At 48.3% G+C, this 16,466-nt stretch overlaps 1 protein-coding gene across 1 annotated transcript; it reads left to right on the plus strand.

The window, feature by feature from the left end:
• The first annotated feature begins 12,970 nt into the window (after positions 1-12,970).
• Positions 12,971-16,011, plus strand: LOC141164680 (E3 ubiquitin/ISG15 ligase TRIM25-like). The gene has a single exon (XM_073650167.1). The coding sequence runs from the start codon at positions 13,189-13,191 to the stop codon at positions 14,791-14,793; it is 1,605 nt and encodes a 534-aa protein (XP_073506268.1). The 5' UTR covers positions 12,971-13,188; the 3' UTR covers positions 14,794-16,011.
• Positions 16,012-16,466: the final 455 nt, after the last annotated feature.

The following is a 16,466-nucleotide window of genomic DNA, read 5'->3' on the forward strand; positions in this document are numbered from 1 at the left end:
TGTTAGCGCCGCTCCCCGGTCCTCCCTTCACACCCTAGCCGCATGGATGTCAGCGCCGCTCCCCGGTCCTCCCTTCCGCATGGATGTCAGCGACGCCGGCGGTCCTTCCGCTGCTACCGGCCGGGAGATGAGCGGCTCGCGCCGGTCATCTCCCGGCTGCATCTTCGTCCCGCAGATGAGCCGCTAGCGGCCGCCATCTTTTTTCAGAAATCCCGCGGCGCTGATTGGCCGCTGCCGGAACAATGAGCGACGCGGGATTTCCAGGACAGACGGGATAAGACAATTATATAGTAGATACGGTAAATGAAAAAAACTATGTGGGGTACCCCCTATTTTGATAACCAGCCAAGGTTAAAGCAGACAGCTGTGAGCGGCTCTTATTATGCTGGGAAGGAGACAATATCCATGGACCTTCTCAGCTTATTAAAGAAGTTGTCTGGTACTTTTTTTAAATTGCCCAATGTATTCAGCATGTGGGCATAAGTATATTTGTAAATACCTTGTGTTACTGATAATGCGTGTGAGCGGCGCAATCGGTGGCCGCTCACAGGCATCACGTGACCCTGCGCTGACTTCACGACAAGTGAGGCGTGCCTCAGCGCTGGGGTCCCCACGGTGGCTGTTGGGTTGTGGATGGGGTTAAGTGCAAATAATGTTATTTTTTTGTGGGAAAGCCTTCATAACGCTGTCACCCTCAATCTTGTGCCTACACACAGCGGTAAAGATCAAAAGGTGGTGGTAAATTAGTCCATCCTGATGACTTAACTTCCATTCACAAGGCAGATATTAAAGACCCACAGACCCTGCAGACATTACATCCAGCAGACATTACAGAGCTGATATTAATCCCAAATATTACCCCACTTGGCAATGCTACAGGGCCAGCGGGAAGAGCTGGGCAAAGTGTCAGAATTGGTGCAACTAATGGATGCGCCTTTTCTGGGATGGCTGAGGGCCTCTCTATTTTTGATTACCAGCCAAGATAAAACAGACAGGTGCCCGCTACAGCTCACAGCTGTCTGCTTTACGTGAGCTTGTTATCAAGAATAAGGGGACCCAACGTCTTTTTTTTTTTTTTCTCACATGGTAAGCTGGCTAATCACAGCCATGCCAGTGCTTACCATGGCTGTGATGGGGCCTGAAGTGCCGACAGTGGAAAAGCTTGTTGATTGGCTGCGCTGCAGTCTTTCAACAAGCTGTGTTCAGGCTGCCGAAGCCTAACAGTAACACAGACTTCCATGAAAAGTCTGTGTTCGGAGTCAGTGCATGAACACTAGGTGTCTGGTGCGAACCCTGAACTTTACAGTTCGAGTTTGCTCATCCCTAATTATAATATAATAATGAAATGTATCTACATTGATAGAGAACTTTTAGCCTCATTACAAAATGTCACAGCAGCTCAAATGCCTGATCTTTGCTACATTCGTTTTCTTTGGCTGTACTGTCCTCATACACGTTACCACAGTGTGTAGAGTCATGTAGCTAAGCCCCCTGTCTGCTTAAGAAATAGGCTGTGAAGTTGTCACCTTCTTTTTATTGATTGTATATTGTGTCAGGAAAGGGTGAAACTATAAGATGCAATAACAGGAGTATTTCAGAATATACAGTACAGACCAAAAGTTTGGACACACCTTCTCATTTAAAGATTTTTCTGTATTTTCATAACTATGAAAATTGTACATTCACACTGAAGGCATCAAAACTAGGAATTAACACATGTGGAATTATATACTTAACAAAAAAGTGTGAAACAACTGAAAATATGTCTTATATTCTAGGTTCTTCAAAGTAGCCACCTTTTTGCTTTGATGACTGCTTTGCACACTCTTGGCATTCTCTTGATGAGCTTCAAGAGGTAGTCACCAGAAATGATTTTCACTTCACAGGTGTGCCCTGTCAGGTTTAATAAGTGGGATTTCTTGCCTTATAAATGGGGTTGGGACCATCAGTTGTGTTGTGCAGAACTCTGGTGGATACACAGCTGATAATCCTACTGAATAGACTGTTAGAATTTGTATTATGGCAAGAAAAAGCAGCTAAGTAAAGAAAAACGAGTGGCCATCATTACTTTAAGAAATGAAGGTCAGTCAGTGCGAAAAATTGGGAAAACTTTGAAAGTGTCCCCAAATGCAGTTCCAAAAACCATCAAGCGCTACAAAGAAACTGGCTCACATGAGGACCGCCCCAGGAAAGGAAGACCAAGAGTCACCTCTGCTTCTGAGGATAAGTTTATCCGAATCACCAGCCTCAGAAATCACAGGTTAACAGCAGCTCAGATTAGAGACCAGGTCAATGCCACACAGAGTTCTAGCAGCAGACACATCTCTTCAACAACTGTTAAGAGGAGACTTTGTGCAGCAGGCCTTCATGGTAAAATAGCTGCTAGGAAACCACTGCTAAGGACAGGCAACAAGCAGAAGAGACTTGTTTGGGCTAAAGAACACAAGGAATGGACATTAGACCAGTGGAAATCTGTGCTTTGGTCTGATAAGTCCAAATTTGAGATCTTTGGTTCCAACCACCGTGTCTTTGTGCGACGCAGAAAAGGTGAACGGATGGAGTCTACATGCCTGGTTCCCACCGTGAAGCATGAAGGAGGAGCTGTGATGGTGTGGGGGTGCTTTGCTGGTGACACTGTTGGGGATGTATTCAAAATTGAAGGTATACTGAACCAGCAGGGCTACCACAGCATCTTGCAGCGGCATGCTATTCCATCCGGTTCGCATTGGACCATCATTTATTTTTCAACAGGACAATGACCCCAAACACACCTCCAGGCTGTGTAAGGGCTATTTGACCAAGAAGGAGAGTGATGGGGTGCTACGCCAGATGACCTGGCCTCCACAATCACCAGACCTGAACCCAATCGAGATGGTTTGGGGTGAGCTGGACCGCAGAGTGAAGGCAAAAGGGCCAACAAGTGCTAAGCATCTCTGGGAACTCCTTCAAGATTGTTGGAAGACCATTTCCGGTGACTACCTCTTGAAGCTCATCAAGAGAATGCCAAGAGTGTAAAGAGCAGTCATCAAAGCAAAAGGTGGATACTTTGAAGAACCTAGAATATAAGACATATTTTCAGTTATTTCACACTTTTTTGTTAAGTATATAATTCCACATGTGTTAATTCATAGTTTTGATGCCTTCAGTGTGAATGTACAATTTTCATAGTCATGAAAATACAGAAAAACCTTTAAATGAGAAGGTGTGTCCAAACTTTTGGTCTGTACTGTATAACTGTACAGTGCATAAGATACAGATAGCCTGCAATAAACAGTATAACATGAGTTAATAATGCAAGTTGACGATTATTTATCTAATACAGCAAACATGCGTATGAAACACAGCATTGTAACTGATAAATAGTGGCTGACCAACTATGGAGCAGGCTCTTTACAAAGAGCACAAGGTACAAACACGAGTTCTAAGGTGGCTTCTCCATGAGAAATCTAGAGGAAAAGATGGCTACTGTCTTTACTGTGACAGGAACAAGACCATAATGCAACAGGACTGTCCCACAATGCACTAGGAACTTTCCATAATACATAGCAAACTGAAACTAGACAAACCCATGAAATACATGAGTTCTGCGATATTGACCTGTGGACACTATAGAAACTTTCTACGGGTAGCAGGTCTTCATGAACATGCTGCCATTGTGGACGTATTCTGTGGGATTCATGTCAGGTGACTAAATGGTCCTTGGAATCTTACAGATGCCTGCCAATCTTGAGTCTTTTTTAGTAGTTTGGCAAGAAGCTCAATCTTCAATGGAGACAGTGGATGTCTTGTTAAGCAGCCCACCTAATAACAATAGAAAAAGAACCTTCTCTAACATGTCCATATTATTTTCAGGGTTAATATGGCCACCCATTCTACAAGATCTGATCATCTGTCAAGGCCCCATCCACATTTCCTAAAAGTATGTTGCTGGTTGAACGATTTTTTTTAACAAACGATTGTAATGCCGACACTGCCATTTATAGTCTACTCCACATTACACATTATAGTTGTTCAACCAGGCCATACATGTTCAGTGACACTAGGGCGACAAACGAAAGATATTTCTGAGAATATTCATTAAAAAAAGTATCAATATGGATGAACAATCTTTCTTGGAACAAAAGTTCCTTTGTCCTACTTGCATTAGAAAATAATTAAACACGGTCGACTTTACTTCAAACAATGATTTCCTGTGATCAGTCAACGATGACGTCGTTCCAGGCCGACTATCCAAAGAAGAGTCGCAGTGCAGGTAGAAGGTGGACTCTCATCTAGCAGCCAGGGATCACTTACCTGGCCTCTGGACTGGGTCCTGCCAGACGATTCGGACCAACTTTACGATCTACTATTTGGGTTGTGCATCTTCTCATCTCTACTATTATTATTATTTATTTATTTATATAGCGCCATTGATTCCATGGTGCTGTACATAAGAGAGGGTTACATACCAAATACAGATATTACTTACTGTAAACGAACTAACAATGATAGACTGGTACAGAGGGAAGAGGACCCTGCCCTTGCGGGCTTACATTCTACAGGAATGGGGAAGAAGACAGTAGGTTGAGGGGTTGCAGTAGCTCTGGTGTTGTTGAGGTGGCAGCAAATAAGGTCATGGCAGGCTGTAAGATTGTTTGAAGAGATGGGTTTTCAGGTTCCATTTGAAGGATCCAAATATGGAGGCTAATTGGATGTGTTGAGGCACAGAATTCCATAGGATGGGGGATATTCGGGAGAAATCTTGGAGGCGATTGGGTGAGGAATGAATAAGTGTGGAGGAGAGAAGGAGGTCTTGGGAGGACCGGAGGTTACGTAAGGGAATATATCGGGAGATTAGTTCAGAGATGTACGGAGGAGAGAGGTTGTGGATGGCTTTGTAGATCAGTGTTAGTAGTTTGAACTGGATACACCGGGCAATTGGGAGCCAGTGAAGGGATTTGCAAAGGGGAGTAGCAGAGGAGTAGCGAGGCGAGAGATGAACCAGTCGTGCAGCAGAGTTGAGGATGGACTGGAGGGGTGTGAGAGTGTTAGCAGATAGGTCACGGAGGAGGATGTTGAAGTAGTTGAGGCGGGAGATGATGAGGGCATGCACAAGCAGTTTAGTAGATTGAGGGTTGAGGAAAGGAAAGGACGGATTCTGGACTAGACGGATTCTCTACTAGAAGCATTTTAATTGTAATAGATTTTTAAAAATATTTTTTAAAAGAAGACAATTGCACATGAGATATGCAAGTTTCTGCATCATAGCTGTGATTTTATGTTAGCTTTTCTTTTATTTTCTACTGATCAGTCCTGAGTTTCACTTTCAAAATCTTAACTGTAAGTAATAAGCTCACTCCTTATATGTGACCACAATGTAGACCCAAAATTTACAGCAGATAAAAGATGTGATTCTCACAAGTGTCCATTAACAGGTTAATAGTAACTCGCCTTCTGCTCCTCAGCCCTCCCCTGTAGACAAGTATAAAACCCGCCCCACTATCAGTATTTGGTCAGTATTTTTTCTCAGGGATTCCCTCACATACCTTTGGTTTCAATCATAAGGGTGGCAGTCAGTCATGGTCCTGTTCAAAATTCCATGTGATTGATTGCCATGACTGGTCTGATGTCACGCCAACCACCTAGCAAATCCCACGTGTGTGCATTGCCCATTCGCTCCCCGGGCCGATAGATTGTCAGATGCAACAGTAAAATGAACGATCATTAAATTCAACCGATGTCCAACTAAGTAACATTCTAAGGGCATATAATTACAGTGGGGAGGAATAAGAGTGAGGAATAAGTTGTTGTTGGTGTGTTATTCTTCACCCGTACTCCCCCCCCCCCCCCCCCCCTGTAATTTTAGGCCCTTGGAATAAAGTTTGCTCCTATTTTACGTTTTGGTGAGTGCTGGGATTTTCTCCTCTCTACTCATAAATATTCACTTATATGGCTTATGCGACATGCCGAAGTAGTGCTGTTGCTTTAAAAGCATTCAGCAACTATTAGCAGTAACACAAACATATGAGACAGGAAGTGTGCTCCAGAAGCATCCAGCAACTAGAGGGGATAACACAGTCTCAGGAGAAGGGAAGTCTTTTAGCAGAGCCCCAGGGGGATTGTGTGGAAGTTGTTTACTGTCTGGCTGGAGCCAAAGAGAAAGGTGGTGTGTGTGTGTTCTGTATCTCACAGAAGCGCCCCTGCAAGTGAAAAGGATTCAAGTCAGGAGTCAAGCTAAGCACAGGTCAGGTAGAGTTCCTGAACTAGCAGTGCAGAATATTGTGAAGCAGAAAGATAAGGACTGAAGGAAATGGTGTCACAGGGATTATCTCCCTCAGCAAACTCACCCCCCCCCCTCCATCTCGCTGTGCTGTAAAGAATGCTGTGTTCATTAATGCGCCTTTGCATTAGAACTGTGCTGTCCTGTACTACTGGGAAGACTGTGAACTGCTGTGCAGCTAAGGAAACTGTACTTTTTGTCACTGGAGCCTGTTGCTCATAAGACTTAACTTGCACTGGCTGTGCGGCTTCTTATTAAATGCTACTGTTCTACCGTTTATGAGGACTCTTGTCAAGTGTGTCTGGTCAGCAAGTGAAACAACCTACGTGTCTGTGTCTGAGGGTCAATTCCCCTGTGTGTCTGAGAGAAGCTGCAGCACATGGTCTATGGTCGCCCTGAGTAACAGTTCCCCCAGGATTCCAAAGAATTCGTGTAACCTGTCTCGCCCCTATCTGAACCTAGCAGCGTGTGTGTAACACTTGCTCTATGATCATATCCTGCACAATGATCTCTACATATGTCAACGAATGATGTGAGGGTAAGCGTGCGGTGGATGCTGGGTGTGAAGTGCGGGGTAACCCCGCCCACAGCACATCACTCACCGTGGAACGCAGCACTGAGTCACGCCCGGCTGCAGCCGGTACTTGATGTGACATCAGCTGTTGTCAGAGCCAGCTGCAGCTGGGGGTCAAATGATTCCTATGAGCGGCCAGCTATAGTACCGCTCACAGGCAATACATACAACTAAAGGTAATCCCACCTACTGTATCCTCACCCATCCCTTGTAGAGCCCTCGCGGGCAGGGTTCTCTCTCCTCCTGTACCAGTCGCCGTCATGTTTTGTTAAAGATTATTGTAATTGTTTTTGTATGTATACCCCCTTTTTAACATGTAAAGCGTCATGGAATAAATAGCGCCATAATCTATATATATAATCGTCTTATCCCGTCTGTCTGTCTGTCTTGGAAATCCCGCGTCGCTCATTGGTCCGGCAGCGGCCAATCAGCGCCGCGGGATTTCTGAAAAAAGATGGCGGCCATTAGCGGCTCATCTGCGGGACGGAGATGCAGCCGGGAGATGACCGGCGCGAGGCGCTCATTTCCCGGCCGGTAGCAGCAGAAGGACCCCGACCGCCGGCGCCGCTGACCTCCATGCGGAAGGGAGGACCGGGGAGCGGCGCTGCAGTTCGGGATACTTCGGCTGCGAGCTGCCGCTCATCTCCCGGCCGGTAGGAGCAGAAGGACCCCGACCGCCGGCGCCGCTGACCTCCATGCGGAAGGGAGGACCGGGGAGCGTAGCTGCGGTTCGGGATACTTCTGCTGCGAGAAGCCGCTCATCTCCCGGCTTATCGCAGCGGAAGTAGCCGCACAGGCAGAGCCGCTCCACGGTCCTCACCAATACGATTCCGCTGCCCGGTCCTCACCAATACGATTAGCTGATTGGTCGCGGTCTCCACCCGCGACCAATCAGTGATCTTGGGGCAAAAGTTTAACAACGCTGTGCTGATTGGTCGCGGCCGCTGCCCGCAACTAATCACCGATTTGGGCGCCACATTTAAATAGCGGCAGCGACCAATCACCGATCTTGGTGTCACATTTAAACACTGCTGTGCTGACCAATCAGCGATTTTGGCGCAAAATTTAAACAACGCTCTGCTGATTGGTCGCGGATGCCAGCCGACCGTGACTAATCAGCGAGATTGGCGCCAAATTTAAACAACGCTCTGCTGATTGGTTGCGGCTGCCACTCGCGACCAATCAGCGATATGGCCGGCAAATTTAAATCGCGCTCTGCTGATTGGTCGCGGTTGCCGGCCACGACTAATCAGCATTGTTGGCGCAAAATTGCCAGCCGCGACTAATCAGCATTATTGCCGCCAAATTTAAACACCGCTCTGCTGAATGGTCGCGGTCGTGACCTATCACCATTATTGGCGCCAAATTTAAACACCGCTTTGCTGATTGGTTGCGGTCGGTGGCCGTGACCAATCAGCGATATAGTCGCCAAATTTAAACACCGCTTTGCTGATTGGTCGCGGTTGCCGGCCGCGACCAATCAGCGATTTTGGCGCCAAATTTAAACACCGCTCTGCTGATTGCGCCCGGTATGTCGCATACATATTCTAGAATACCCGATGCGTTAGAATCGGGCTACCATCTAGTAATAATAATAATAATCACAAAAATACTCATGCGCACATGCTAAATACATTGGGACAATTCAAAAAATTAGTGGACAACTCCTTTCAATCCAATGAGTGACTGACGCCCCTCCCTGTCTATACTGGGATAACACATCCCCACCATCGACCAACCTGATCTAGTACTGCCCTCCACGTCCCAGTAATGTCGTCCTGAGGTAAATCCCTACCGACTTATCACCTGACTAGATGGTGGCCCGATTCTAACGCATCGAGTATTCTAGAATATGTATGCGGCAGACCGGGCGCAATCAGCAAAGCGGTGTTGAAATTAGGCGACTATATCGCTGATTGGTCACGGCCGGCGGTCGCGACTAATCAGCAGAGTGGGGTTTAAATTTTGCGCCAATAATGCTCATTGGTCGCGGCCAGCGAACGTGACCAATCAGCAGAGCGGGGTTTCAATTTTGCGCCAATAATGCTGATTGGTCACGGCCGCAACCAATCAGCATTATTGGCGCAAAATTGAAACCCCGCTCTGCTGATTGGTCACGTTCGCTGGCCGCGACCAATCAGCAAAGCGGTGTTTAAATTTGGCGCCAATAATGGTGGTTGGTCACGGCCGCGACCATTCAGCAGAGCGGTGTTTAAATTTGGCGGCAATAATGCTGATTAGTCGCGGCCGACAATTTTGGCGCCAACAATGCTGATTAGTCGCGGCCGGCAACCGCGACCAATCTGCAGAGCGGGGTTTAAATTTGGCGCCAAAATCGCTGATTGGACGCGTCTGGCGTCCGCGACCACTCAGCAGAGCATTGTTTAAATTTGCCGCCAATACTGCTGATTGATCTCGGCCAGCAACCGCGATCAATCAGCAGAGCGGTGTTTAAATTTGGCACCAATAATGCTAATTAGTCGCATCCGCGACCAATTAGCAGAGCGGGGTTTAAATTTGCCGCCAATACTGCTGATTGATCTCGGCCAGCAACCGCGATCAATCAGCAGAGCGGTGTTTAAATTTGGCACCAATAATGCTAATTAGTCACATCCGCGACCAATTAGCAGAGCTGTGTTTAAATTTTGCGCCAAAATCGCTGATTGGTCGAGGCCGGCAACCGTGACCAATCGGCAAAGCGGTGTTAAAATTTGGCGCCTATATCGCAGATTGGTCGTGGCCGGCGGCCGCGACTAATCAGCAGAGCGGGATTTAAATTTGGCGCCAATAATGCTGATTGGTCACGTTCACTAGCCGCGACCAATGAGCAGAGCGGTATTTAAATTTGGCGCCAATTATGGTGATTGGTCACGGCCGGGACCAATTAGCACAGCGGTGTTTAAATTTGGCACTAATAATGCTGATTATTCGAGACCGGTAACCGCGACCAATCAGCAGAGCGGTGTTTAAATTTGGCGCCAATAATGCTGATGAGTCGAGGGCGGCGGCCGCGACCAATGAGCAAGCCGTGTTAGTGAGGACTGGAGAGCGTGTTTAAATTTGGCACCAAAATCGTTGATTAGTCGCGACCGCGACCAATTAGCAAAGAGGTGTTTAAATTTGGCGACAATACTGCTGATTGGTCGCGGCCGGTGACCGCGACCATTCAGCAGAAAGATGCAGAGCGGGGTTTAAATTTGGCGCCAAAATCGCTGATTAATCAGCAGTGCGTTGTTTAAATTGGGCGGCAAAATCGATGATTGGTCGCGGCCTGCGGCCGCGACCAATCAGCAGAGCGGGGTTTAAATTTGGCGCCAATAATGCTGATGGGTCGCGGCCGGCGACCGCGACCAATCAGCAGAGTGTTGTTTAAATTTGGCACAAAAAACGCAGATTGGTCGCAGCTGGAGTCTGCGACCAATCAGCAGAGCGTTGTTTAATGTTGGCGCCAATCTCGCGAATTGGTGGTGTCCGTGACCAATCAGCAGAGCGTTGTTTAAATTTTGCGCCAAGCTCGCTGATTGGTCGCGGCTGGCGTCCTCGACCAATTAGCACAGCAGTGTTTAAATGTGGCGCCCAAATCGGTGATTGGTCGCGGGCAGCGGTGTTTAACTTTAGCGCCAACATCACTGATTGGTCGCGCTCTCCGCACGCGACCAATCCGCGAATCGTATTGGTGAGGAGCAGGGAGCGGAATCGTATTAGTGAGGACCGGGGAGCGCCGCTGCCTGTGCGGGTACTTCCGCTGCGAGAACCCGGGACATGAGCGAGCGCTCGGAGCAGAAGTATCCCGACCCGCAGCGCCGCTCCCCGGTCCTCCCTTCACACCCTAGCCGCTGATGTCCCCACAGTCTCCGCATGGTGTTACAAAGGTCCGGACATTTGTGTTAAAAATCGGTGATTGGTCGAGGGCGCTGCCCGCGACCAATCACCGATTTGGGAGCCAAATTTAAATATCGGCCGCGACCAATCAGCACAGCGGTGTTTAAATGTGGAGCCAAGATCGGTGATTGGTCGCGGCCGATATTTAAATTTAGCGCCCAAATCGGTGATTGGTCGCGGGCCAAGACAGCGACCAATCACCGATTTGTGCGGCAGATTTAAATAGCGGCCGCGACCAATTGGATGTCAGCGCCGCTCCCCGGTCCTCCCTTCACACCTTAGCCGCCTGGATGTCAGCGGCGCTGCCTGTGCGGATACTTCCGCTCCGAGAACCCGGGACATGAGCGAGCGCTCGGAGCAGAAGTATCCCGACCCGCAGCGCCGCTCCCCGGTCCTCCCTTCACACCCTAGCCGCTGATGTCCCCACAGTATCCGCATGGTGTTACAAAGGTCCGGACATTTGTGTAAAAAAATCGCTGATTGGTCGCAGGCGCAGCCCGCGACCAATCACCGATTTGGGCGCCAAATTTAAATATCGGCCGCGACCAATCACTGATCTTGGCTCCACATTTAAACACCGTTGTGCTGATTGGTCGCCGACGCTGTGCGCGACCAATCACCGATTTTGGCGGCACATTTAAATAGCGTCCGCGACCAATCAGTACAGCGGTGTTTAAATGTGGAGCCAAGATCGGTGATTGGTCGCGGCAGATATTTAAATTTGGCGCCCAAATCGGTGATTGGTCGCGGGCACCGCCTGCGACCAATCAGCGATTTTTAACACAAATGTCCGGACCTTTGTAACACCATGCGGATACAGTGGGGACATTAGCGGCTAGGGTGTGAAGGGAGGACGGGGAGCGGCGCTGCGAGTCCGGATACTTCTGCTGCGAGCGCCCGCTCATGTCCCAGGTTCTTGCAGCGGAAGTATCCGCACAGGCAGCGGCGCTGACATCCAATTGGTCGCGGCCGCTATTTAAAAGTGCCGCACAAATCGGTGATTGGTCGCTGTCTTGGCCCGCGACCAATGACTGATCTTGGCGCCAAAGTTAAACGCTATTGTGCTGATTGGTCGCGGACGCTGACCGCGACCAATCACCGATTTGGGCGCCAAATTTAAATATCGGCCGCGACCAATCACCGATTTGGACGCCAAATTTAAATATCGGCCGCGACCAATCACCGATCTTGGCTCCACATTTAAACACCGCTGTGGTGATTGGTCGCGGCCGATATTTAAATGTGGCGCCCAAATCGGTGATTGGTCGCGGGCAGCGTCGGCGACCAATCAGCACAGCGGTGTTTAACTTTAGCGCCAAGATCACTGATTGGTCGGGTGTGGAGAGCGCGACCAATCAGCGAATCGTATTGGTGAGGACCGGGGAGCGGCGCTGCCTGTGCGGCTACTTCCGCTGCGAGAACCCGGGACATAGCGGGCGCTCGCAGCAGAAGTATCCCGACCCGCAGCGCCGCTCCCCATTCCTCCGTTCCGCATGGAGGTCAGCGGCCGGTCATCTCCCGGCTGCATCTCCGTCCCGCAGATGGGTCCGGCGGTCGAGGTCCTTCTGCTGGTACCGGCCGGGAGATGAGCGCCTCGCGCCGGTCATCTCCCGGCTGCATCGCCGCTGAGCTCCGTCCCGCAGATGAGCCGCTAACGGCAGCCATCTTTTTTCAGAAATCCCGCGGCGCTGATTGGCCGCTGCTGGACCAATGAGCGACGTGGGATTTCCTGGACAGACAGACAGACAGACAGACGGGATAAGACAATTATATATATAGATTATACTGGAATCTCTCTGCTGTTTCTGGACGTTTCTGCTTTTCTCGTGTTCAGGTTGCAGTTTTCAGGTCGTCTGATATAAGGAGATCATTAGCAGCTGTGTTTACATCCAGTAATATGTCTGCAGGACCCTCCACATAGATCCCGCTCCTTATACCTGATATTACCTCACATAATGTGTGTAATGTGTGTAATGTGTGTGAGATCACAGCCACATCCAGGTCATCTCCATCATGGCGCTGTTTATCATGTCCCCCTGTGTCCTCATCACCTCCCTCCTCCTCAGGATCACACAAGTCACCGGTGTCTGATTCCTGTAAGACAGTCAGTGGGTCCGTCATGTTACACAGCTCCTCAATGTGTCTCATCTTCCTGGTTGGTTATACCTGAAATTTCAGAAAACTTTAAGGACCTTAAAGATGTCACTGATCATGTGTGCAGTAATCAGCCAATCACAATCAATGTAAGCGTTCTTTTGGGTGGAGCCCAGTCACTAGGCATTGCCAAATTGTCATTGCACATGTGCATACTCCCTGCTCTCCTCCATCTCTTGTATCCTTCCAGACCCCAGTGATTCCTGAGTAAGCTAACAGCGGCGGGGAAATTCGGCTCAGCTCCCAGTGCTGGGGCCCCGTCATTCACATACAGGAGCTGGCTCTTTGTCTCGGATCGTTCACGACGGACACATCACTAATGGCGTCTGCTGATCTGAGAAACCAGCTGGACTGCTCCATCTGTCTGAGCACTTATACAGATCCTGTAATGCTGAGATGTGGACACAACTTCTGCCGGATGTGTATAGATCAGGCGCTGGATACACAGGACGGGTCTGGAGTTTATTCCTGTCCTGATTGCAGAGAAGAGTTTCTGGAGCGGCCGGCGCTGATGAGGAACATAGCTCTGCGTAATATAATGGAGAAATTCCTGTTTACTCCACCAACACAGACGGAAAACTGGATCTGCTGCACTTACTGTGTGGACTCTCCTGCACCTGCTGTTACATCATGTCTGCTGTGTGAGGCTTCTCTGTGTGATAAACACCTGAGAGTTCACAGCAAATCACCAGAACACGTCTTATCTGATCCCAGCACTTCTCTGGAGAAAAGGAAATGTTCTGTCCATAAGAAGATCCTGGAATATTACTGCACTGAGGACGCGGCTTGTATCTGTGTGTCCTGCAGCTTAGTAGGAAAACATCGGGAACATCGGGTGGAGATGCTGGATGAGGCCTCTGAGAAGAAGAAGAAGAAACTAAGAAATGTCGTCCAGAAACTGATCGCAAAGACAGAGGAGACTGAGGAAAGAGTCCGGAGTCTGGAGGAGCTCTGGAGAAAAGCTCAAGAAAAAGCAGCTGGAGAAGTCCAGAGAGTCACTGCCCTGTGTACAGACATCAGGAGACGGGTGGACGACCTGGAGAAGAAGGTCCTGAGTGAGATCTCCAGGCAGGAAAAGGAAGAGTCCCTGTCACTGTCTGCTCTGATCCATCAGCTGGAGATAAAGAAGGATGAGCTGTCCAGGAAGATGAGACACATTGAGGAGCTGTGTAACATGACGGATCCACTGACTGTCTTACAGGAACCAGACACCGGTGACTTGTGTGATCCTGAGGAGGAGGGAGGTGATGAGGACAGAGGGGGACATGATAAACAGCCCCATGATGGAGATGACCTGGATGTGGCTGTGATCTCACACACATTACACACATTATGTGAGGTAATATCAGGTATAAGGAGCGGGATCTATGTGGAGGGTCCTAAAGACATATTACTGGATGTAAACACAGCTGCTAATAATGTCCATGTATCGGACGACCAGAAAATTGCAACCGGGACAGGACAGAAGCAAAAACGTCCAGAAACAGCAGAGAGATTCCAAGATAATAATCAAGTGATAAGTCAGTGGGGATTTACCTCAGGACAACATTACTGGGATGTGGAGGGCAGTACTAGATCAGGTTGGTCGATGGTGGGGATGTGTTATCCCAGTATAGACCGGAGGGGGCAGCAGTCACTTTTTGGATTTAATATTAAGTCCTGGATTTTGAGTAGATGTAATAATCAGTATTCAGTGATACATGACAGTAAACAGATCTGGTTACCTCACAAGATCTCTAGTGATAGAGTCAGGATATGTCTGGATTATGCGGCCGGGCAGCTGTCCTTTTATGAGCTGTGTGACCCCATCAGACACTTACACACCTTCACTGCCACCTTCTCTGAGCCCCTGCATGCTGCATTATGTGTATATAATGGTTCTGTTAAGATATTAGGGGGAAAAAGTAACTGGAAGAAATTATGATGTAAGAATACCACTAGAGACTCTTGGATTATTCTGCTAATGGGATTAATAAACCGGCAGGATTCCATTTGATAATCCCTATATGACTGCTGTCCCTATGACTATACCACATGGGTGGATTATCTGTTGTGTAGGCACTTGGTAATTACCCCAGCAACATCTGTTCTGTTCTTCCTCACCCTTATTAATCCCCCTGTAATTTTATGCCCTTGGAATGTTCGTTAGTTGGGCATCGGTTGAATTTAATGATCGTTCATTTTACTGTTGCATCTAACGATCGATCAGCATTGTGTAAATTGGTCACTTTGCCTGACTTTAGTTGGATGTGTTGGGGGGTCTTCACATTGCAGTTACATTGTATATCAACTATTTCTTCTTTATCAATTCGTAGCCCCATCTTTATCCTGTACAAGAGAATTATATATTCTCAGATATTTCTGACCACCTGAACCTGACTGTGGCTGTAAATCTTTTGGGGACTTACCCTTATTGTTTTGATGATGACCCAATTACATGAAACGTGCCTTATTTTATGCCAGTTTGTATCACTTTTGGGGACGTCAGATTTATATACCGTATTCTGCGGATTATAAAACGCCCCGATTTATAAGACGCACCCCAAATTTTGGGGAGAATAGGAAAAACAATGTTTTTTTTATAAAAATCAGGTTACCTTAGGGGGCCGAGGTGTTGGTGAAGCGGGGTCCTAGGTGGCAGGGTTCCTGCTATCAGGAGATCGCTGCTGACGAGAGATCGCTGCTGCTGGAAGCTTCTGCCTTCCGGCAGAGGCAGGCCCCATGCTTGTAGTATGTTGTTCGGTGGTGCGGGGGATCCCCTCAATCCTCTCATTGCGCATGCGCCGCATCCAGTGGCCATTTTCCGGGAGAACGCCACATAGGAAAGTATGGAAGGTGCGGGGCTCTGGCTTTTGCAAAATGTCGGAAGAGCCTCCGCACCACCGACACCTACTACAAGCTTGGGGCCCGCAGCCATCTTCCTAATCCTGCCGCTGCCGGAAGGCAGAAGCTTCCAGCAGCAGCGACCCTGGGACCCCGCTCCACCCCCGGTAAGCGCGTTCGGATTATAAAATGCACTTCCATTTTTCCCCCAAATCTGGGGGGTGAAAAGTACGTCTTATAATCCAAAAAATACGGTATGTAACTGCTGGATATTTTGGAGAGTTAAGTAAAATCTAAGAATAAAATACATTTTCTCTTGTTTCTGTATTTTCTTATATTGTTCTTCATTCTCACATTATTGATTCTCTTTGCACACATTGATCATACATCATGCTCGGAGGAATTTCCAGCACCATTGCTGAATGTATCTATGGTTTATGTACAGTTCTCTCCTTGTGGATGATGCATCACTATGGGGCATGTTACTGTTAGGCAGATGATAATAATACTAATCTTTATATAGCGCTAACATATTCCACAGCGCTTTACATACATTATCATCGCTGTCCCCATTGGGGCTCACAATCTAGATTCCCTATCAATATGTCTTTGGAGTGTGGGAGTATACCGGAGAACCCGGAGGAAACCCACGCAAACACAGGAAGAACATACAAACTCCTTGCAGATGTTGTCCTTGGTGGGATTTGAACCCAGGACCCCAGCACTGCAATGCTGCAGTGCTAACCACTGAGCCACCGTGCCGCCTAAGTGTCT

The sequence above is a fragment of the Phyllobates terribilis genome, unplaced genomic scaffold (genome assembly GCF_046119375.1).
Source record: "Phyllobates terribilis strain yellow unplaced genomic scaffold, ASM4611937v1 Scaffold_10__3_contigs__length_209671492, whole genome shotgun sequence".
In the NCBI taxonomy this organism is placed as follows: domain Eukaryota; kingdom Metazoa; phylum Chordata; class Amphibia; order Anura; family Dendrobatidae; genus Phyllobates; species Phyllobates terribilis.